The 23,688-nt window shown below is 36.7% G+C and overlaps 1 protein-coding gene across 3 annotated transcripts in view; it reads right to left on the bottom strand.

Annotated features, from left to right (window-relative positions):
* The window catches only part of DPH6 (diphthamine biosynthesis 6), a 215,851-nt gene that overhangs the window by 41,081 nt on the left and 151,082 nt on the right, over positions 1 to 23,688 (bottom strand). For all 3 annotated transcript variants that reach the window (XM_052782504.1, XM_052782506.1, XM_052782507.1), the window contains one exon: positions 2,739 to 3,144. In XM_052782504.1, coding sequence (XP_052638464.1) covers positions 2,739 to 3,144 — 406 coding nt within the window. The remainder of the gene's footprint in view (positions 1 to 2,738; positions 3,145 to 23,688) is intronic.

The raw sequence follows: 23,688 nt of genomic DNA, 5'->3' as shown, positions 1-23,688 counted from the left end.
CTGTGAAGCACACTAAAGGACACACACGTTTGCAGTAGTTTTGCCAGTCAAAACTAAAGACTGCCAATAATAACTGAAAAGATAAAACACAGACTATGTCATCTTGCTTATGGACACTGCCTAGGGGATACTGAAATGAATGGGAACATCTTGGAGACCTTATACAGTGCTTTTTTAAACTGAGAGTTAATATACATGTGTGAGGACATTTTAAATTATGAGAAGTATAATAATAATAATAATAATAATAATAATAATAATAATACTACAAAAGACAGTCAAGGACACAGTTCAGTAATATGCTGCACCTTTTGGAAAGCTGAGGAGGCTTCACTGAAGAATACATACCTTTCAAGATTCCAAGGACACATATTAGCAGAACACTTAAAATATGTCCCTGTGTCTTAACAATATATTAAAACTTAGTTTTCTAATAGTTTTATATCAGATTGAAACTATCAGTAAAACACACTTCAGCAACAACTATTTTAATTTGAGAAATTATTTTCAAATATATAGCATATTTCTTCCTCCCATTACATGAACTTTCTGGAAATTTTTCCTAAGCAGAAAAAAGTTATTTTAAAAATCTTCATCAATGAATTAGTGCTACTTGTAAATTTAATGTATTCGATATATTCTACAGATTTGCAAGAATGTATTTCTTACCAGTGGGGATAATGATAAAATTGCTATAATGACAGGAATTATTATGACAGTGCAGAGATCTGAACCAGAATGAGTATTTGACAATCACAACAAATCCTTCTATATCTATGCCATTGGTAGTATAATATGAATGGAATTGAATCAAATTTTTATGTATACAGTTTATACATTATATTGAACAATATATTTAATAAAGCAAATGAAATTTTTTTGGAAATAATTATTTTATGGCCTGAGAAATATCAGAAAGAGAGCAGACAAAATGGTAATGTTAATCCCATGCCAGGAACATGTTTTATCAGGTTTCCTTTTAGCTCTTAAACAAGATGTAGTAAAAACAACAACATTCTGTCAGACTATATGTTCATTCCTTACTTCCTGGATTAAATATGCTTATTCTATGCCACATTTTTATAGCTTTCAATTCCTGTACTTTAAATCTATTAAACAATGTCAAGTTGAATTTTCCTCAAAAACTGCTGCAGGTTAAGAAAAAAAAAATAGGACAGTAGAATATTTGAGGGCTAACATTTATGTCAGCTAATTAATATGGATCAGTTGTGGTCTGCAAGGATTTTTAAAGTGCATGCATGTTTGAGATAAATATAGAGTAAGGACCTGATTTTGTTCCTTCTCAAACTGATAACAAAGCTCTTACTGATTTCAATACAAGTATGGTCTACCAGATTCATAGGCCTGACAGATAAAAGAAGCTTTTGTGCTCTTGTGTAATATTAGTTGTCCCAATTTAAGCATAGACCAAAATATAGATGTACAACATAAGAAATAAATTATAGTTGCAACATTATATTTATTGTTCTGTATTCCCTTTACTTGGTAAGGGAATGAGATTTTGAAAAAATAAACATTGGGAAAAAACAGTAAATTTGTTTGGTTAGCAAGTTCTATTTAAATAAGTTGGTAAGAAATCAGCCCATGTTCAAAACCGGACACCCTCTAATCTAGAGGATACAACATTTGTTTTAAAACATTTATATTTCATTAATTATTCTCAAAAGAGTGCCTGTTAGCACACAGAATTTGGTTATTTGAACATAGTTCTAGATCATGACAAAAATAGGCTACCAAATGGACAGCAGTTCAAAGCCTTTTATGCAAAAGATTAATTCTCCCTATGTTCAACCCTGAGGTGGCTGGATTTCTCAGCAACTTCTCTTTCATGGAATCACAAAATAACTCAGATTGGAGTGAGATCATCTAATCCAACCTCCTACTCAAAGACAGGTCAGCTGAGAGATCAGAACAAGTAATCCAGGGCTTTACCCTGTTTGGACTTCAAAATGTCCAAGAATAGAGCCTTTCTATATGAGAAGCATGCCTGGTACCAGAAAAAGAAAAATTGTTTAGGTTAGAAAAGACCTTTAAGAACATTGAGTCCAACCATCACCCCAACACTGCCAAGTCCACCACTAAACCATGTCCCTCAGCACCACACCTACACGTCTTTTAAATACCTCCAGGGATGGTGACTCCACCACTTCCCTGGGCAGCCTGTTCCAATGCCTGACAACCCTTTCAGTAAAGAAATTTTTTCTAATATCCAATCTACACCTCCCCTGGCACAACTTGAGGCCATTTCGTCTTGTCCTATCACTTCTTACTTGGGAGAAGAGACTGACAACCCCCTTTCAGGTAGTTGTAGAGACCGGTAAGTTCTCCCCTCAGCTTCCTTTTCTCCAGGCTAAACAACTCCAGTTCCTTCAGCCGCTCCTCATAAGACTTGTTCTCTAGACCCTTCACCAGCTTCGTTGCCCTTCTCTGGACATGCTCCAGCACCTCAATGTCTTTCCTGTAGTGAGGGGCCCCAAACTGAACACAGTACTCGAGATGCGGCCTCACCAGTGCCGAGTACAGGGGAACAATCACTTCCCTAGTCCTGCTGGCCACACTATTTCTGATACAAGCCAGGATGCTATTGACCATCTTGGCCACCTATCCTTGAAAGGCACTTCTAAAATGTCTTCTTCCAATGAAACCTTATGTAGAAATAAACAAAAATTATCTTATACTCATTATTAACATCTGGTTTCTGTCATCATAAGTCTTACCTGTTTGTAGTGTTTCAGCATCAAACACATACTCCTTGAAGAAAGCTCTAAAAGACAAAGGACTTGCAGTGCAGTCTTCTGAAAGTTTCTCAACAGCTTGTCTAAACATAGCAACTAAGTCATGAAGAGGTCCATCTAAATCAAGCTGAGAAGGGGATGGTGAAATCAAACTCAGACGTACAGAGATTGATGCACAAGATGCAGAACTAGATTCCACAGATTCACATTCAATTTGGAATCCCTCTGACAACATCTTCACTGTAAAATGTTTTCTCTGGAGTGGATCATCAACTACTGCAACAACGTGCCATTCAATGGCAGCATCTCTGGGTAGGTGAGATACTACAACCACAGCAAGCAACCCACACACTGTAGTTGCATCATGATACATCTCTGAATCTTCAACCTAAAAGATAAACAAAATATTGTACATATTACAGAGCTGGTAGAAATTAATGTTGCTCATATTCAGCAAATATATTCAAAAAAGTATGTGCAGTACAGCTATTTCATGGAGATTGTTTTTCTCCTAAACTTTCCTTCTTACTGAAAAGTCACCTTGAGCAATGATGAATTTGTCTGACAGTTAATATCTGCTCATTTTTGCAATCTCAAATTACTCTTATGCCTGCACCATTTAAAAAAATGCTGACCATAATGTATTTTGCACTCATTCTGCAATCAAAAAAAAGTCTTTCTGCATACAGTAACTTTTGTCTGTACCAATGGTCTTTGAAGAACAGAAATGGTAGGAACTACCAAAACTACAGAAATGAGTTAGTAAAGCACATAAGATTTATTTTGAAAGCCGGAGTACTAAAGACACAGTTCAGATACAGCAAAGATACAGTTCAGATAGTTCTGAACAGCAGAATGATCTTGAACAAACCCTCTAGAAGAGAAAACGTGTTTTCTCGGTAGCAGAGCTCATTTAGAAAGTATCTTTAAATTGTTTTCACATCAACCAGCACATCTAATTAGCTAACTTGGTAAGTTAACTCTGAGTAACTGAGTTCCTTTTCTTCTGATGGTATTAAAGAAGTGGGACAGGCTTTCTGCTAACTTTGTAAAATTTTTAGTATAAATTGCACTGTAGCATGTTAACAGGTATAGGAAGTGAATATAATGTTTCAAAATAAGAGCTTTAAACTAGGAACAATACATTGTGGTGGGTTGACTCCATCCAGCAGCTAAGCACCACACAGCAGCTTGCTTACTCCTCCCCTCCCCAAACGCACAGGTGAGAAAACTTGTGCATCAAGATAAAGATGGTTTAATAAATGAAGAAAAAAGGAAGAAGGAGATAAAGAAAACAAGCAATGCAAAGGCTATTACTTAATACCCTCCCCTCCCAGCAGACCGATACCCAGCTAGACTGTGAGCAATGGCTATCCTCCCAAAGACCTCTCCCCTTGGTTTTTATGGCTGAATATGTTACATGGCATGAAATATCCCTTCGGTCAGTTGGGGTCAGCTGTCCCAGCTGTGTCCCCTCTCAGCTTCTTGTGCACCCCCAGCCTACTCACTGGCAGAGCAGTGTGAGAAACAGAAAAAGGCCTTGATACTGTGCAAGAACTGCTCAGCAATAGCTAAAAACCCTGGTGTGTTATCAACACTGTTTTGGTCACAAATCCAAAACATAGCACCATACAGGTTGCTATGAAGAAAGTTAACTGCATCCCATCCAAAACCAGTACACACATTTAGGTCTGCTGTTACCTTATACTTAAATGCATATACTCATACTCCTATTATGGATACAACAAGGTCTATTTATGGAAAGCAACCATATTTTATGATATACATACTCTCAAATGTATGAATTTACATTAACTTATCAGCTCTCTGAACACATTTGGGTTTTTTGAACAACTGTTCAAATAGTTGAACAGTTGAAACGCTTAGTCTGGCCAGCAGATTATTTTTTTTCTTACTTTTTCCTCCATTTTTATGGAGAGGCAATACATTAAGCATTTTTAATATTAGTGACTTACACCATCTTCTCTGTGTACACAGATAATAACTTTTTTTATATGCCAATTTGCTTACACCACAGTATATACTGGTAATATTGTCCATTGCCTGACCTCTGAAAGGAAAAATAATAACAAGGCAAACCTGTCATTTTGCCTGAAGTTGATAAGGCCATATAACTCACAATACCTTCAATTCACAAGCTCAATTTTCATCCACTTGCTCTCAACTTTGAGATGAAGAAATAATGACAGGTTACAGGCACTTTATTTCAAAATTCACTCACAAAGTTATTGACAAGCATTTTGCACAGAATATCTTTGATGCTTGACCCTCGTGAACTGTTTACATGAAAAATGCACTTACTTCTATATTAACGATAGTGGAGTCTAATTCTATACCAAACTTGTAGCAATTGCTTTAGCATTTCTGGTTTTGATATGGAAACAAAAATAGGGACAATTTGTCTCAAATTGCAGTCACTTCAGTCATAATAAAATCTCACTGAGTACTGTTTGCTTTCAGTACTTTCATTAGGCTAGCCGGGGCTGTTATTAAGGTACCAACACATAAATGTTATATTAGCACTTAACAGGAGGAGCCCAGTATTCTCCTCTAGGAGATGAATTCTAACCTTGTCAATATAATTCTGCTCTGAGTGCTGTAAAACAGTTTGAAAAGATGAAATACTGGAGCTTTGCACTGAGAAAAAAAAAAAAGTCATGCTCATTCAGGCTTAAAGGCCACTTTGCTGGCCCAAGGTGCTGAGGTACTGTTTAGGAAAAAAAAGTCTAAAAAGCTCTCTCAGGTCACATCAAGCACTAAGACAAACTTTTCTACTTCCCTGTACTTGTCTTAGGTTGTTAAGTCAATTACTCACTATTTCTGCTTGCCTTCAGCTGCCATTTAGAATATGAAGAACTACATGAAAATTAAGGCCAGGAGAAAGTACGTTTCCAAATTTAACAAATGAGATTCATTCTGTGTGAAAGACTATTCATGGTGCACCTGTACAGTACCATAGCACTCACAACCTTTAACTTTACAGTTTGCACAAAGCACAAGTGATGGAGCTACTGGGCACTAATAATCTTTCATCAGCTGCTGCAGAATCTTACAGAAGTACTTCTAACAATGACCTCTCCTGACTTATTTTCAAGAAACCACTGACATTTGTGTTGTACATGGATGCTGCATTTATGAGTTACCTTTCAGAAATTTACAACTGTCTTAAACAGCTGAAGATCTTTATGATAGCCTGTCTAGCAAATGAGGATGAATATATAAGGTCTGCTAAGAAATACTATTCATATGATGCTGGAACAATAGAAGTAAGTATTAAGACTGAAAATGAAGAGGAATTATTTTATGACTAAGTTGCTTTTTACAATTGATTCTGCACTCTCATCAATGAGATTCAGCACTTCTGGCAGACAGCTGTGGTACAATGAAGAAAAACATGTTTTTAGGGATACTGTTGTAGACTGTTCTATAAAGGAGCACATGTTTTGGCCTAGTGCTTCTTCTACACCTTCACAGTCTTGGGAAAAAAAGATGAGGTATAAGAGGATACAGCTTGGCTTGTGATTCTTGAAAAAGAAGTGTCAAATAATTCTTGGGAACCTCTAAAATTCTTATTATTGAGAAACAAGAAAACTGTTGGGGCAAACACTGTTGAAAGCAGTGATTTCTTAAAGTATGCATGACCTGAATTTTACAAATCTTTACAAATTTCATTAGGCTGTAGGTGTAGCTGTCATCTAAAGGTATTTGCCCTTAAACACTTATTTTCTAGCTATCAGTATTCAAATGATTTTCAATTCATGGGAGAGGGTCTGCCTGTTGAAGATTCCTACTTCCACCTGTTAGGTTTTCCACAGGATTTAATCCTTTCTAAGAACAAATACTGCAAGGTAGCTTTGCACCAGGAGGAGTCAGTATGTCATAGGGGAAAATGAGCAGATCGCAAAGGTTCAATGGCTGCTGAAGTAATATGGAGAAGGATGCTACTTCTGTGCTGTACTTTTACATGATCTGATTTAAAGAGGGCTGGAGAAGGAAGCCAGGTAACATCCTTTCGCTGTGCAGGAGACATCCTCTGAAAATAAAGACTCTGTAACAATGTCTTCTTTCAGGAATGGATGCAAACTGGACCGTCTCAGAGACCACACTATGGCAGGATTCTGATTCTGTAGTGCTATGGAATGGTAGATCCCCAAACTTTGGACAAAGATTTGAAATGACAAGTGATTTAGCTCTAACTGAATCTCATGTTAGACTGTCCTCAAAACATGATTCACAATATCCTCCCTCTGCAACAGGATCATCTGCTACTCAATTTATCAAAGGTGGGAAAGATGGAGTTCCAGAAAGTTTGGGAAAGGAAGCCAAAAAGCAGATTTTTCTAAATACATGCATTGGATCTATATCGTTCACTATCCAGAGAAGGACTATGAACACACATTTTTTAACACCTCGCTTTGAAAGAAACCGCAACTCAACGAAAGACTTTCCCCACTGTGAAGAAAATACTGATATTCTTCTGGTGATACAATACACGTTTCAGTAACTCAGGGGAAAACCAGAAGGTACAGAGTAGATTTTAGGAGGACTGAGAATGCGACTCTGTTATTTACCTGACATTTTATAATACCAAAGTAGGTTGATGCCATATTACTGTAAACACTGAGAAGAGTGCCATGCTAAGCTAAGTAACATTTTGGAAAGTCTTCACGGACTGGTTAATAAAGAATCACGGCAGTTGACAGCAATCAAGAAAGCAAGTAAAACATTATGAATTCTTAGGAAAGGAATAGAGAACAAAGTGGGTAACATTATGCCACTGTAGAATTTCACAGTTCACCCACACCTTGAGTAAGATATACAAGTCTGGATCTCTCAGCTGAAAAAGGATATATTAGACCCAGAACGTGTTCAGAGGAGGACAACAAAGATGATCAAAAGCTCTGGAGGGTCTGACTGGAAATGTTCTCCAGACTTCTTAAGGAGAATATGACAGAGGTTTACAAAATCATACATGACATAAGAAGGGTGGACAGGGATAAGAATTGATTTTGCACGCTTGTCTTTCTCTACAAGAACTTCAGATCACCAAATGACATTAGTAAGAGCATGTTTTCAAAAAGAACGATGGTGGGTGACACCTGCAATTCCTTGATAGAGAATGCTGTGGTTGCAAGAACTTTACAGGGATTCAAGGGGAGCCTGAACAAGTACTCAGAACACAGGTTCAGTGGGGATTATAAAAGAGACATATTAAAATTCTTAGTTAATTCTTCATTTATACACTAGTTAATAATTTATGTAAAAATTAATGATTTATGTAACTATTAAAATTAATTTAATTAATTTAAATATGCATTAAAATAGTTTGAGGTTGGGAGAATATTAGGGTGGATATATGCTTCTTCTGTTTTTACTATTCACATCTGCTTAGGGCTACTGTTTGGAGTCAGAATACTAAGCAGAGGCTACACCATTATGGCTATTCTTATGTTCTTACGTAAGAATTTATGCTCATGCTGATACTAGTGGTATGTTTGGTGAAGAAAAATGACTGGGCTTTCTTGACTGGACTGGTTGAATTTTCACTAGTCCCTTCCAACAACTAGTCCTTTCCAATATTTCTGCAATTCTAAGGGAGTTTTATGTTATCTGCAATATTCCAGACTGATTTTATAGATGAATGGTGAACAGAGAATCAATCAGAAGAATGCAGATAACAACAGCTTTGAAGCGGTTCTTCAGCTAGTTGAGCAGAGGTATTGGCATCAGAATATTGGGCTGGAAGAAGTGGGAGTTTGATGTGGTTACTCTCGGCCTCTTTCTGAGGAAAAACAATGCTCCCTCTTCTCCTTTTTCCCAAAGCAGAATCACAGAGAGAACTGGAACCCTACTTTTAGGGGGGCATATATATCTTCAGTCCCCGCTTACACTGATGGAGACAGCACAGACAACCAAAACACAACAGACAGTCCCAGACAGTACCAAGCAGGAGGTTTGTCTGCTTTAGGCACTGCCACAGGAATGGGGACCTTGAGCCCTGTTACACTGGAGCCACCCAGACAGTCCGCTGTGTTTTAACCCCTCTAAGGAAGTTCTGCAATGGATGCTTAACTCAAATCTGCAGGAGTATAAGGATGATTGGCTGGAAATAGAAGGGGTCGAAGGGCTCGGCTGAAAACTTATTGAAGGCCACAGTACTACAGTTATCAAATGTCATCCAGTTCAGTAAGGTATCTAATAACGAGAAACGAGAATGGGAACTCTTCCTATACTTTATATTCATGCACAGGCCGAAGCTGAAAAGGTAGCTTGGTAGAACTACATTCCTTAGCTAGCACTTTTATGAACATGTTTAATGCAGAAATACAAGCCCTTTCATATCACAAGAAGAAAGGTTAATAACAGCGGTTGTCAATTGGTTTTTAAACTTGTAATTAACCTGTATCTCTACATTAAAGTAAAACAATTATCTGAACTGCTGCGTGCATAATGCTTTCCTGAGCTCTGCTCAGATACAAGAAGTTATCACATTGGTTCATAGTATTACCAAGTCCTTGCATTTTGTATGCCTTAGTTCTTAGTAAAGATTCACTTGATATTCATTGCGCATATTTAGGAGAGCTACAGAATACTCTCACACTAATGAATGCCTAATGCATTCACAACACTGCTACAAAACAAACCAGAACCCAATGCAATGAACATAGTTATATGAAAAACGCAGGGCTGTAAGGGTTGTAAACTAACGCAGAGTGTTTCTTTAAAAGTGCTAACCTTAAAAAAGAATTTCTCTAACTAATAGTGTATTTTTTCATTAAAAAAAAAAATCATCAAAGGCAGACCTATTAAAATTCCAATGAAAACACAGGAATAATGAGTATAGGACAAACCTACACTCAATCCATTCTATAAGCATTTAACTATTTTACTGAATTTAATTGAAAAAGGTACACATTTCAGCTATTAACATTTATTACATAAATTTGTTTATTTTGACTATCCTCCATTTGTTCCAAATGAGAAATATCGTTTTTGTTGTGTGAGTAAGGACTAAGGTCTACCTACCTCAAAGCTGAATATGGAATCAGGCTATAAGAGAGAGAGATGAATGCATAATTGCTATCTCTACAAAGAATTGACTCAGAGAACAAAAAGAAAGATACTCTGATGTTACTTTTAGAAGCTGAGTTTATGAAAACCTTCTATGGTATGCATTATTACACCATTATAGCGGCAAGATTAATGTGCCTTTAAATAATACATTTAAAATTTCTTTTACACTGCCTGCATTAAACAGAGTGCATCAAACTCCTGAGATCCAGTTTAAGCTTTGCTAGAATCTCTCACAACAATAGGTTTATGACTTTAAAAAGTAAAGATTCCACTAGGAAAACTGCATAAGAATAAAAATGTCAGTTCCTGAAGAAAGTAGGATAGAAGCAATCCTTTTCAACATCCTAGTTTGTCTAATAAATAGGCCACATGCATTCCTGGTATAGCACGCCTGAATTCAAAGAATGAATACCACAGTGTTTTATAACAATAAAATTGTTAAGAGTATTCTTTTTGCAAAGCTTACAAAAATAAGAAAGTCTGACATTTAGTATTCCTTCCTGAAATAAAACAGATTATTTGCTTCATGCCAAAAATACATTAACACAAGACTGGCAGACTAAAAATGAAGTCTTATAAACCTGAATATTTATCATGGAATAAATACAGTTAAAATAAAAAGAAACAAGTTCTTCAGAAATTTTAGTCCTCTCTACTCCACAACGTGTTGGACAAAGCTGATGGTAGTTCAGTTACCACTGTGTCATGTAGAAACTATTTAGTACAATGTCAGCTGGAAAACTGAACCTGTACTTGGTGTTACTGAACCAGAGAAAACCTAGAGAAAACAAGGTGGTTCTTTTTTTTTTTTGTCAGCATCTGATAGCACATTTTGCAGAATAATTTCTTCTTTGTGCAGTCTTTATCTATCTTTAAAAAAAACCAACATGAAAAAGGGAAAGTAGATACAGGGGAACAAATATGGGCATAGACATTTAGAGGCAGTACTATTTCTAAGGGTACTTTCAATCAATTTTTGTAATTCTAATGGATTTCAAATTAATGTAATCTCTTAATGTAATGATTGTAATTCCACATGCTGGCATTTGGGAAAAAAATCCAAATTAAGTTTTCTTCAAATAATTCTGAAAAATTCTGCATGCAGCTATGGTAGTGATACAAAATTAATTATTAGATATGAAATGGTCAGCAATTAACATGCCAAGCACAACAGCTTAACTTTTCCCAGAGAGGAAAAGTTTGTATGTGAATAAAATGAGCATACCTCAAGTTATATTAGCAAGAGTATAGGAAATCTGAAATCTATACAATATATGGCTGGCTATTACTACGATTTGTCAAGATGATGGGCTAAAATTTTATGGTAGTCAGCCAAGTATGTCAGAAGAAACTAGCACAAAAATTAACTAACACCACTCTTAGGGCCCAAATCCCACAATAAATCTAGCGTAAATTTGATTTTATAAGTTGAGACAGCTTTTTGGTGCATAAAGGATATGTTTAAGTCTTTGCAAAATCAAAAGTTTCATGATGAGTGGTCTCTGAATAGTACTACTGTAAGTATATGTAAGCATTATATAAAAAAGATAAGCAAATATAGAAACTCATGAAAATAGAGATCATAAGAAATCAGATGAATAACTATATATAATCTATAGTTTATACCACTCAGAATAATTTAGCAACTTGCTGTTCTATCTTTTACCACGACAGTCAACAGAGGCCAAGAAGTGGCATAAATTTTTGCCACTTCTGTGTGATAGACAAAACGGATCAGCTGAAATTAAAGACATAACCTTACAAGCTCCCTTTTGATTACAGTTAGTACATAAGGGTATCATTTGCTTGTTAATTTTGTTTCTCTTTTCTATTGTTGGATCTCTGTGTTTTCATCCCTTCATTTCAGAAATGGAGAAGCTCTGTGACGTTATCAAAATAAGAGCAATCAGTATCACATTTCCATGAAGACATAATCAGCTTTGAATGAGTCTCTAGAACAAACAAACAACTGAAAGCCTGAAGACTGTATACAGTCTGTATACAGTAGTAACTGTAGTAACTAGGCTAACACCTCTGCTTTCTGGACTTACCAGCCTGAAAGTTTTCTTGAAAAGTAAGCTCAAATAATCACTTGTTAGAATAAATCGAAAGAAAAAGAGAAAATGCAAACTGGCCTGCTGAAAGACAGACACAGACTTCTGCATGCACAGTAATGGAGAAGAATCTCCTACTTAAGACTGAGACTTCCATTTTTGCTTGATTTATCAGCTAAGTATGACAATCTTGCTCTATCCCATTATCTAAAAGCACAGACTCAATAGCCCCATGGACTTAAGAGTTTTCAGCTACCCACTGAATTTTATACATTTCAATTTCTCTTCAAAATACATTTCATAATTGTATGTGACAATTATGCCACCATCAGAGCTAAAGAAAAATCTTAAAATGTTGGATAATCAGTTATGGGAAGCATGTGATAATATCAAATGGAAAATATACAATACCATTTCCCCCACATTTTTAGATGGTTATAAACCTCAGCACCTATAGCACTGATTATTCAGAGGAAAGCATGTTCAAAGGACTGCAATGAATGTGTCTGGACTGAGAACCTGAGAAGCGCAGGACTGCCAGCATGGCTGTCAAAGGAGCAAAATGCCTGAAATTCAGAATTAGACAATTAATATGACTGCTTAAAGGAGAAGATTTTCCCTCTTATTGGGCCCTTAATTACTCTCACTGATACCTAATGAGAGATTAAATCTAACTTATATTTATTCTGGTTGGTTTGGGGTTTTTTTAGGGGGTGGTGTTTTCATTTCTTGGGGTTTTTTTGGGTTTGTTTTTTGTTTTTGTTTTTGTTTTTTTTTCCTTCCAGAAGGAACTGTTTATGGCTTCAGCAGAACATTTCAAAAAGCAAGTGCTCTGATACAATATGAATACCTGTATTTTTTTCCCTAAGTCAAAGGGGTCAGGAAGGGATTTTCACTTCTGTTAAGTGCATACAAGCCTTTGGTTGTTTGGCTTATTTTGCAGAAGAATTCCGCTACCATGTGTACTTACCAACCTGATAAACACCTCTCCTACTGCATGGGAAGCTCAGCCTCTTGGTTCATATCCTGTGGCATAAAGTATTTTAAACCCCTAAGGTCTGATATATTTTAGTCTAAGTATACTCACAGGGTTCAAAATAGGAATTTCTGGGTGAAATGTAATGGTCTGTGATATACAGGTCAGACTAAATGATCTAATGGTGCCTTCTGGCTGTACGAGCTACTCAAGCTACGAAATCTGTTTTACCCACTACTTACACTCAGTCTTTCTACCAGCGCTGCAGTGCCTGAACTCTAAAAACCCACACTGAGAAGGCAACCATCTTACCCATTATGGCCTTTAATATCCCTTGCTGGTAGTTTTAAATTTTTAAACAGCCCTACCTGTCATGCCTCCCTTTATGTGTTCTCATAGTTACAGATATAATTTTGGAAGCAAAATATCTAAACAGTAAGCATAATAAAAATGAAACAGGTTAAAGCTTATTAGCAGTAGGGAGCAGATGTAGCAAAATTCTGCCAGTTCCCCTACATTTCCTCCCCAGCAGGGACTTTCTGTCAAGCTGTGAGTTGGTTCTATACAATAACGCAGGCTGCTGTTACTGCAATTGCACCTTCCTATACCTCGCTATTGTACTAAAAATTCACTTTGATTTTTGATTTCTTCCTTCATAATAATAATATTTAAAGCAGTTCCTGCAGAGCTAAATGTAAATTCAAGCACTGCACGCTAGATGCTCAAAAGGACATGAAAATGTAAAATTGATAGGAAAATAATTACATATTGAAAAGCTGGTTTATTTGCTTTAAAAATATTAACTTTCTCTCAACAAATGAAAGGTTCCTGAGCCAAGAGATAACCAGTTAATGACTGAAGTTAAGATTCCTTGAAATACCTCTCAAACATACATCATTCAATATATCAGTTACAATGTGGAAAAAAAGATAACTATTTAAGGAACAAAGTCATAAATTGATAGCAATATAAACTGAAAGCAAATGAAGTCTGCCACATGAAACATGATCACAGACTGTCACTCTGAGAGTTTTATTCTTCATGTGTAGTGTCAAAAATAAGCACTTAGGAAAGAGAGTTGAACTGAATTAAGGATGTTCAAGATGGAAAGATTCCACTTGAAAATCATTTGAGAGTGTGTACCCGAATGGGACAGAAAACGAGAAAAGTTAATGGTCAAAATCTACTTTGTGGCCATTAAGGATAACTGATTTTATAATTTAGAATTTAGATTTCAGATACTGATTGCAAAGATGTTTTCTTTGAAAGTCTACTTTCCTTCTGAACTTTGACCTTGAGCTCTGGAACTAATTTTCAAACCAATGGCAGCTTTTACCTCACATATTCTAACTACGATCACCTGTTCACCTGTACACGTACAGCACCATTAGCTACTCCTGTTAAACCTGTAATTAAATTCTGCAGGATGCAATGAAGAAAATTGTGATGCTGCTGGAGGCAGAAGAAAAACAATTTGAAAATTCTGGTGGCACTGTTAAACTTCTATTAACTGCCACCTCATTGAGACAGCCACCTTTATTAGTAATATCATAAGTAGATGTGCAAACAAAAATCATTCTGAATGTGGCACTTTTTAGTAAACAAAGATTTTTAGTGGAAAATACAAACATTTACATTCCTTCATCTTATGTCTATGAGTATTTTGGGGGCAAATGTTTGTTTCCAGCAGTGTAGCCAGTTACTTTCATTTTTTAATATGGTACGACTGCAAAGCAAGATCAGTTAAATGGAATATAACAGGACTACTAGGACTGCACATGCCCTTTATTTTAAGTCAAGCCATTTATTTTGGTCAATAACATCCTACATACGGTTTGGAACTTGGGTTATGTAGGACAGGTTTTCCCTCAGTTCAGTGTTACAGGAGTCAAACTCAGGTGATGCAATTCAGGCAATTTCTTGCAGTCCACTGTGATAGGTTGCCCTGGTTGGCAGGTAAGATCCCCCCAGTCGCTTGCTCATGCCCCCCACAGTGGGATGGGGGAGAAACTCGAGAGGGCAAAAGCAAAAAAAAATCATGGGTGGAGATAAAGACAGTTGAATAACAGAAGGAAAGAGAAAAAAATAAAGGCAATCACTCACCACCTCCTACCAACAGACTGATGCCCAGCCAGTCTCCGAGCAATGGCTACTTTAGAAAAGACTCACCCCTGCTCCAGTTTTTATTGTCAAGCATGAATTTATATGGTATATAATACCTCCTTGGTCCATTCAGGTCAGCTGTCTCAGCTGTGTCCCCTGCCAACTTCTTGCCGAACCCCAGCCTGCTTGCTGGGTGTGGGCAAAGTTGGAAAAAGACAAAGCCTTGATGCTGCGCAGGCACTGTTTAGCAACAGCCAACACTGGTCTGCTATCAACACAGTATTAGTCACAAATACAAAACACAGCACTGTAGGGGCTGCTATGAAGAAAATTAACTCTATCCCAGCCAGACCCACTACATTCACTCACGAGAGGAAGTTCACAATAACCTAAAAATTATAAGCTAAGTTTGAGTTAAATGTGTAACTCTTCTCAGCAGTCATTGGAATGAGACTTATGGAAAGCAACCTATTTCTCCTGAATATGAAAATACGTCTCTTACATTACTGCTGAAATATATAATGGGATCTTAACTCTTATGTTCCTGAAGGCAGGTTAGTCCATGTACTTTCCATTTAGAGTGGAAAGTTTTCAATAAATTGCCTTTAAGTGGCACATATTAATATATATTCTTGTTAAAAGTTATTATACTAAGAAAAAAATACAAATATATATTCCTGTATATTTATCTATATGCATATATATGTATACAAGGAGGGAGGGAAAGAGAAAAATCTGTGTACCTATACATCTTCCCCATGTAATTCTGCAGAACATGCACAGAGAGACTATGAGATTATGCATTACTGAACAGATATCTACAACTCCACGCAAACATTCATTTGACAAATTACGACAAAACTTTACCAAAATTACCGACTTAATTAGAAATTATTGAAAATTAGTATTTTCATCAGTTAACAGTTACATCTTCCTCTTTTAGACTCACTTGCTTCTTCGTTGAGATATATACAGAAATAACTACTTCGTCAACTACAGGAGCTGGCCAGGATGTTTCCACATAGGTGCTTATAAGTGAGATGCATGAAGACCTGCATAATATTAACACTGAATAATGTTCAAAAGAAAATCAAAGTTAGATTTCAAGCGTTACCAGCTGTGTTCATTGTGTTACAACTAAAGGATTGATGAGAACTATACTCGTGTCATATCAGCTGGAAGCATTTTTATTTTTCATCCATGAAGCTGAATAAATACCCAGAGGAAGCTGAAAGTGATTATTCACTGTTGAGCTGGCATGCATGTTACTGGGTATTGACCAGTTAGCTCTGCTTATTTTTGCTATGCAAAAATTTAAAGGCTTTTCAAAATATTGCTAGCTCACTTTCACGCTGTCTTACGTACTTCTTTGGAAGTGAAGTACAGGAAAGGATAAATAATTTTTGGTTTACTTTGATTTTTATGAGTAAGGAAATTGAAGATCTACTGTTAACTTTGAAGCCCGTGTGATATCCTTCAGAGAAGAGGAGGAGGAAGAGGAAATGAAATTGTTATTATGACCAGCACACAGAATCAGAGATGAGGATAATCAAGTACCGAAATTTAGTAGGATCCCTTGGATTGTACTATACACTAGTAAAGAAGTACTTCCACTGGAAGAAAGAAGATATTTTCCTGAGTTTATTTTTTTCTTTTTCTTTCAAATTTTTGGTGGTAGAAGTTCATAACTGTATCTTGTAGGACTCTTGCACTGTTTCAAAAGGAAGAGATGATATTTTGGGCTCTAATTTTGACTGGAGCTTTGATGAGCTTGAGAAGGCCAGGTATGAATTTTCCTGATGATGTTGACCCCAGCCAGCAGCTTAGCACCCACACAGCCACTTGCTCATCCCCAAATCCCAGCAGGATGGGAGAGACAACAGGAAGAGCAAAAATGAGAGAACTCTTGGGTCCAGATAAAGACAGTTTAATAAGTGAAAGGAATAAAACTAGTGATGCAAAGGCAACCATTCACCACCTCCCACCAGCAGACCGATGCCCAGCCAGCCTCTGGGGAACAGCCACCTTGGAAGATGGAACTCTGCAGTTTTTATTGCTGAGCATGATGTTATATGGTATGGGATATCCCTTTGGCTGCCTCTAGCCCAGCCCCAGTCTACTCGCTGGGGGTGCTGAGTGGGAAAAACAGAATGCTTTGAAATCGTGCAACATTAGCCTGTTAGCAACACTGTTTTAGCCACAAATCCAAAACACAGCAGCATAGGGGCTGCTATGAAGAAAGTTAACTCCATCCCAGCCAGACCCAGTACACTATTCAATAGCTGAGTTTCCTTCCTGCAACAGGAAGGCTTTTCCAGGTCCTGCATAACCATGATGAAGAGTATATTGCCCACAAATTTAAGGGGACTTTCAGTATAGAAATTTGACTAGTTTCTGAGATCTGAGTTTTCTGATTTAAATTGAGCTTACACTGAAGAGACAAATTCCCTCCCTGGAAAAGACCAAGATCTAAAATAGCTACTTAGTACTTAACATCAAACTACTGGTTGGAAGCACTGACTTGGAAGGAACGTTTGCAGTGTCTGAAAGAGATTAACCTGCTACAGTTTTAGGAAGGACCAGTTGTTAATAAAACTGTCTATGTAGGTTGGGGTGGTAATCTGGCTCTTCTTTCGGTCCTGATCAGCAGGACTAACTCCTCCAAAGGAGAACAAAAACACTTTGAAGCTGATGATTTTCCTGAAATTCCTTCCTTCGTTGTGGGGATTTAAAGTGCCCTACATGTAATTAGGACTACAGTTTAATAGGGAGGTTTCCTGAGTCAAGGTAGAACCTTGATCACTTTTCAACCAAAATGGCATTTTCCTCCCTATAAAGAGGCACAGGTACTCGCCTCAGGGTCAAAATCCTGTTAATGGCTTTCACAGTCATCACACATAAGACTTTTGACCAGAGGTTCTGGCCTAGCAAACAGTGGATGCATATATGCCCTCTTGCTTAGCACAAAAGTGACAGGCTCAAAACAGAATTAATATTTTCAGCAAAGGAGATGAAGAATCACTCAAAAAAACTCTTATAAGGGAAATGCTGCAGGGGAAAATCAGTCAGCCTGAACTAGGCTGTTTACCACCCTGAATAACTTGACATGCATTTCTTCACTGTGTCTAACTGAAAAACAGTGTTCAAATGCATGTATATATTACCTGTAAATGGCAAATAAGCTAGTGTAAATCAGTTCATGGAAATCAGACAGTTATGCTGACTTATACCAGCTGAGGATTTGATTGTATCTGTAGCTATCTACACAAACATTCACACAAGAAATGCTCTCCTTTCTTGTTTTCTATTGTTCATATTTTATGTTTACATTCTACAAGTTAAATTCATGTATACTGTTTAGAATATTAGACAATCTTTTTTTTTTATGTATAGATATATAATGCAATTTCTAGTAATGGCTTTAGTTAAAATCATGTAGACTACTTCATTATTCTTTTTGTTGACTATATTCCTTTTTAAAATTCATTAAGGCTCCACTAATGTTACAAATAGAATATCATAATCTTCCTTTAAAAAAAAGCGAAGGTGGCAACGCTTTCACCTTGCATCGTGGCCCAGTGTCAAAAGGCAGACTATTTTCAAGGACCTCTGGAGTTCCACTATCTGCGTTTGACCTGTGTTAAATATTCTCATTACAGTTGCTTCAAATGAATTCAAAAGCTTTGTTTAATCTGAACACAGGGGAAATGAAATACACTAGGCACAAGATGAAAGACCCACTACCACTGTGCTATTTGAATGCACTGCGTGTTCTTAACATGGGCCATAAAAGAAGCCTGGTTTAATATATCAAACTGTGGAACATTCAAAATAGCATCTAGTAGCAAAATAAATGTTATAAACCTGATGAGACAAAAAAGGGAAACAGAAACATGTATTTTCTTCCTACTGAATTTTAGATAGGCATAGGTACCGTCTGGTGGCAATGTTTTTCAAAAATATTTAGTTTTCTTCTGGTAATATTACCAATTATATTAATTAACGTATGTGAGATTTTACTGCAATGTAAATGCAGCAGGGTTCTAATCTATCATTTATAGCTTTATAATATTCATTTACTTCTACTCCTCACATTTTAACTATTCTGTTCAAGAAACTGGTAAAAGAAGGAGACCAATTAAATTAGTATTACCTATTTTATTATCTATAGGACACACAATTTACAATACTATTTGGAAATCTAACAATTGTATTAAACACAGATATTAACCAATACATATAATCAAATATACAAGAAATGTGTACCTGAATATTACGGACTTACAAACATCTGTTCAGGATGGTGAAAAAGTACATATCCTCTCACAGAAATCTGGGGGTTTTTTATATTCCTTTTAAGTTTTATGGTAATTTTCTCCATAGGTAAAGAGGATGTTAAACCTTTGTCCAATCCTTTGCAGCAAGAAAAACCTTCGACTTCCCCTATTTGAGCATAAGCTACTTCTGTTCTACTTAGGATAAAGTGTCAGAGAATGCATGAATTTTATTTAAATTCATGACAGTCTGTACACTTCAAATACTACAGGCGTGTCTGAACAATGCAACAGACTGCTGTGTTACAGATGTATGAAGCCATTCTAAATGACTGCCATGAAAATGTAATAATTACTCCAGAAAACCACTGCATGTAGCTGGACAGCTTCTGGTTCAGGATTTAACTTGTTTATAAGTTGGGACCTGTGCATGATTTGGCAGGCAAAGTGGAAAGACACAGGGTAGTACCAACGGTATATACAGGAGTGTCGAAGAAGGTATGATGCAGGGCCTCCCTAGAATGGGCCCAGTGCCCCTAGATGGCTGCTCTTAGATATTTTTAAAAAATCCTAGTTCAGGCTCATTTACATCTTTTGACATCAAAATAGTTTGTAAATCTGGCCCAAAAGGTTTCAATTTAGATACTTAAAGTTGGCGTCGTTACCCGACTGCTGAAGTAAGCAAGGAACCCATTCACAATATATATCAGATAAAACATTGCAAATCTTTTTCCCATCACTTCTGCATTACATGCTATTAAGACACACATTGTCAACAACCTGACTGGCATTCCTGACAGAATGAAAGTCAACTGTAGCACTCTTTGCTGGATTTGAAACAAGCATGGGATCACAGCCACTCATCCTGAATGCTTACCATAAAAAAAAAGAAAGCTTCTGTCAGAAGAAGGTGGGCTGGAGAACTTTTAAAGTTTGTAGTACATTTGCTCAGGAATTTATTGGAGGGAGAGGACCAGACAACTAACATCCAACTGCAAGTTGTGTTATAAAAGCCAAAAGACACATCTTTTTTCATGTCACAGGAAGTATTTCACCAGGTAGTTTTTTTATTACTGAGGATGGAAAATATAGTGGCAGCTACCTAATAAAATAACTCGAGTAGAATTGATCTATAATATCATCATCTGAAGAAAAAAATAGTATGTATAAAATGAATGAATATTACATTAAATATTATCTTTCTATGCAACCCTGTCTTCTAATCTTAAAAATATATATTGTTTTCACTGTTTCAAAATCTCCCTTCACCAATATTTTGGGTTCACTTACAAATACAGGCAATCCTAAACTTTGTGTAAGTAACAAAACTTTATGTAGTAAATATACTACAGTATTTCCCTACACATTTTTCTTTTTATAACAAAGAAATCAGAGATAACACTCCAGATAGTTCTGGAAAATCTGCCTCTGAGTTTTGTACATGCCATCAAATCAAAATAAGAACTGAAACTCATTTTTATCATTCAGTCACGTTTATCAAGAACTGTATTTCAAAAGCAGCAAATGGCCTCTAAGTTTTTCTATGAATAAGTTAATGTGCTCTTAACTCACAGAAAAGAATGAATTAATAGTACTTTGCCATGGAATATACATTTGAATAGCAACAGCCCAAACCAGTATCTATTACACAGTTTATCAAAATCGATATACTTTACTGGCCTAGCTATACCAAATCTTGCTGGGGATTAGCAAGATGTAAAAAGAGTAAAACACAGCAGTTAAACAAGCTGGAATGCCTGAAATCTTGAGACAGTACAGCATGTTTCTTCTTTGTATTGGTGAGGATAACAAAAGAAAGCAAAAAGCAGGCATACAGAGGTAGAAAAAAAAAATGTAATCGTGATCTTGCCCATCTCAGTTAGTCTCGTCGGGACTGTTGTACAGACAGAAGTACAATCCACCACTTGAAATACTCTAACGAAGTACTACAGGAATGGTTCTGCATGGAAAGCTCATGGGGAGGGGAAAAAGAAAGTAGAGGGTGGACTCAACTCCCAACTAAATATAGTTGGAGTACTGTCTAAACGGTACAACTCAACCCCTACTGAAGAAAGTGCGTACACAAAGTCAATTAATAAAATTTTGCGGCACAGTCACTGTTATATCATTATACAATAATTATTTGGAATATTTCCATCTATCAATAATGCCATCTGTCCCACCCAATACAAATGGACTACAACCCATCTGGCTTATTTTTTTCTATTGATTACTCTGCTGAATGAGTTAGCAAAACCGCTTATAAAATCATCATATTACATGACACTGTCATGAAAAGATGTGAAGTAAAGAAAAACACAAGATGAGACTTAATTGGAAAACTGTCAGTTTTTCTTCCAGGAAGTTGTAGCAATGCTATAAGCTTTTTTTTTTTTTTTTTGGCTACTTAAAAAAAAACCAACCAAACCAACCCCCCCCCCAAAAAGCTCCAAATGCTAACTACTGGATTAGGCAGAAACTGTTCTACCACACAATTGTCACTATTTCTGCCTAGGTATGTTAGAGAAGCTCCCTAAATGTATCCCCTCAAGAGTGTCGAAATGTCCAAAAATGTGCCTGGGAATCATAAAGAAGCTGTGGAAGGAGTGTAACTTCAAAATAGGGTGGGGGGAAGCTGCTGATGGCTGGTATTTGTATTTGTTAATTCCAATTATTTTTCCTAGGTTTTGCCTTTGATTATTTGTTTGCATAATTGTCTTTATGCTATTTTTGCAGCCCTGTTTTCTAACTACTGATTCCCTCAACTAGACTTTAATTTCTACAACTGCAGCCCGTTTTTTCCTTTGATTTTAACCAGTGCTTCCCTTAACTATACTTTAATTTCTCTTAACAACAATGCAGCCTTACCCATCTACAGAACTCAAATGCTTACCTTGGCTCCCTCACTCTAGATCTCAGTTCCTACAAAACCCTTTTAGTTTTAACAAAGGAAATCGCTCTTGCGTACATGCAAAATGTTGATTCAAAGATCTTTTCGTTAGCCCAGTGATTCAGGGGGTTTTTTGAGTGAGACCTTGGTGGGGCTGCTTTCTTATCCTTCCCTCCCCACTGTTTTTTTCTTTCTACTACAACCTTCCATCCCTCCACCAGATTTCTGTTTCCTCTGTCACCCCAAATGGCTTTTCCAATGACATTGTGACTCAAAGAGACACAGGAAGGAAGAAAAGAGAGGGACAGGGCCTGGATTCCAGCTCTAAGGACCACAACCCTTGATGGCTGTGGATAACTGGAGTTCAGGGAGGCAATGCTTGGGGTTATACTGGAGGGGTGAGGCTGCAGGAATTGGCACTGGGAGCACAGGTACTGAGCTGCCATCTGGAGTGAGGGAAATCAGGATGACAGCAGTGGAAAGGGCTTGTGTAGGAAGCAAGGAATGATGCTGGAATAAGAAAGGGGCCAGTGGCTGAGTGAATGAAACAAGTTAGAAGTTGCTAGTGGGTCCAGCCTGCTTACTGTTACTATTTTCTCCCTCCCTTACAATCCCCTCCCATCCTTGATGCTTACTAGAGCCACTGGTTGTCAGTGAAATAATTTGGTTATTCTGAAACATAGTCAATTTATCTTTGTCTTCATAATTCAAGTTCCTAAAAGACAACTGTCACTACCAATATGACAAGAAGTTCTCTCAAGTCCAGGTAAGTATGTCTGACCCTGTGGCCTTATCTGAAACGAAGCTTTGAGCAAGTCTGTGTCCACATCCTGCTCTTAGAAGTAAAACTTTTGTGTTATATAAACACATCCAGAGAACAATTCTCACACTTCTCTTTACATTATGTTCTGTTAGGTCCAATTTCTTTGTGTCCTGAACAATTTATACGATCCCTTTTGTGCTTTACAGACTACTGACATCAAATATGTAGAATGATTCAACTGAAGCTGCTGAACAGTATTATTTATGTAGAGGATATTTACCAGACATCACTATTATGACAGAATGCTAATAATTTTTGGTGCTCTAAAAAGAACCTTTGGCAGTTCTGATGCATATGATTTAGTCGCTGTGTTAAATACAAATACCTCAAGCTTAATATACTATCATTTTGCTATTAAATACAGAACATTCAACAAACAGAAATGGAGAGTCTAAACCCCATCTTTAAAACATAATTAGTTCTATGGTTTATGATGTATCATTTACAAGAAACGAGTTCTGAGCTGCATTCTTTTGTTTGCACAAACAAACTCCTTTTTCTGTGGATGACAGAAGCAGAACAATTTCAACTGAGACACCATTTTTTCTTATTAAATAATCTGTAGGTTGCTATTGATTCAGGCCTTTGGCCACTGCTTGAAATACAGCTCAAGAATAATAAAATACTTTTGATTTGGCTGACTAGTTTACTTGAAGAAAACAGACCATTATTTCATGTCACAGAATCTGACAGAACTGTCTGTAGTAGTATTGGGAT

The sequence above is a fragment of the Harpia harpyja genome, chromosome 3 (genome assembly GCF_026419915.1).
Source record: "Harpia harpyja isolate bHarHar1 chromosome 3, bHarHar1 primary haplotype, whole genome shotgun sequence".
Classification (NCBI taxonomy): Eukaryota; Metazoa; Chordata; class Aves; order Accipitriformes; family Accipitridae; genus Harpia; species Harpia harpyja.
Note: the sequence above shows the minus strand (reverse complement) of the source record. Positions and strands in the feature narration are given on the sequence as shown.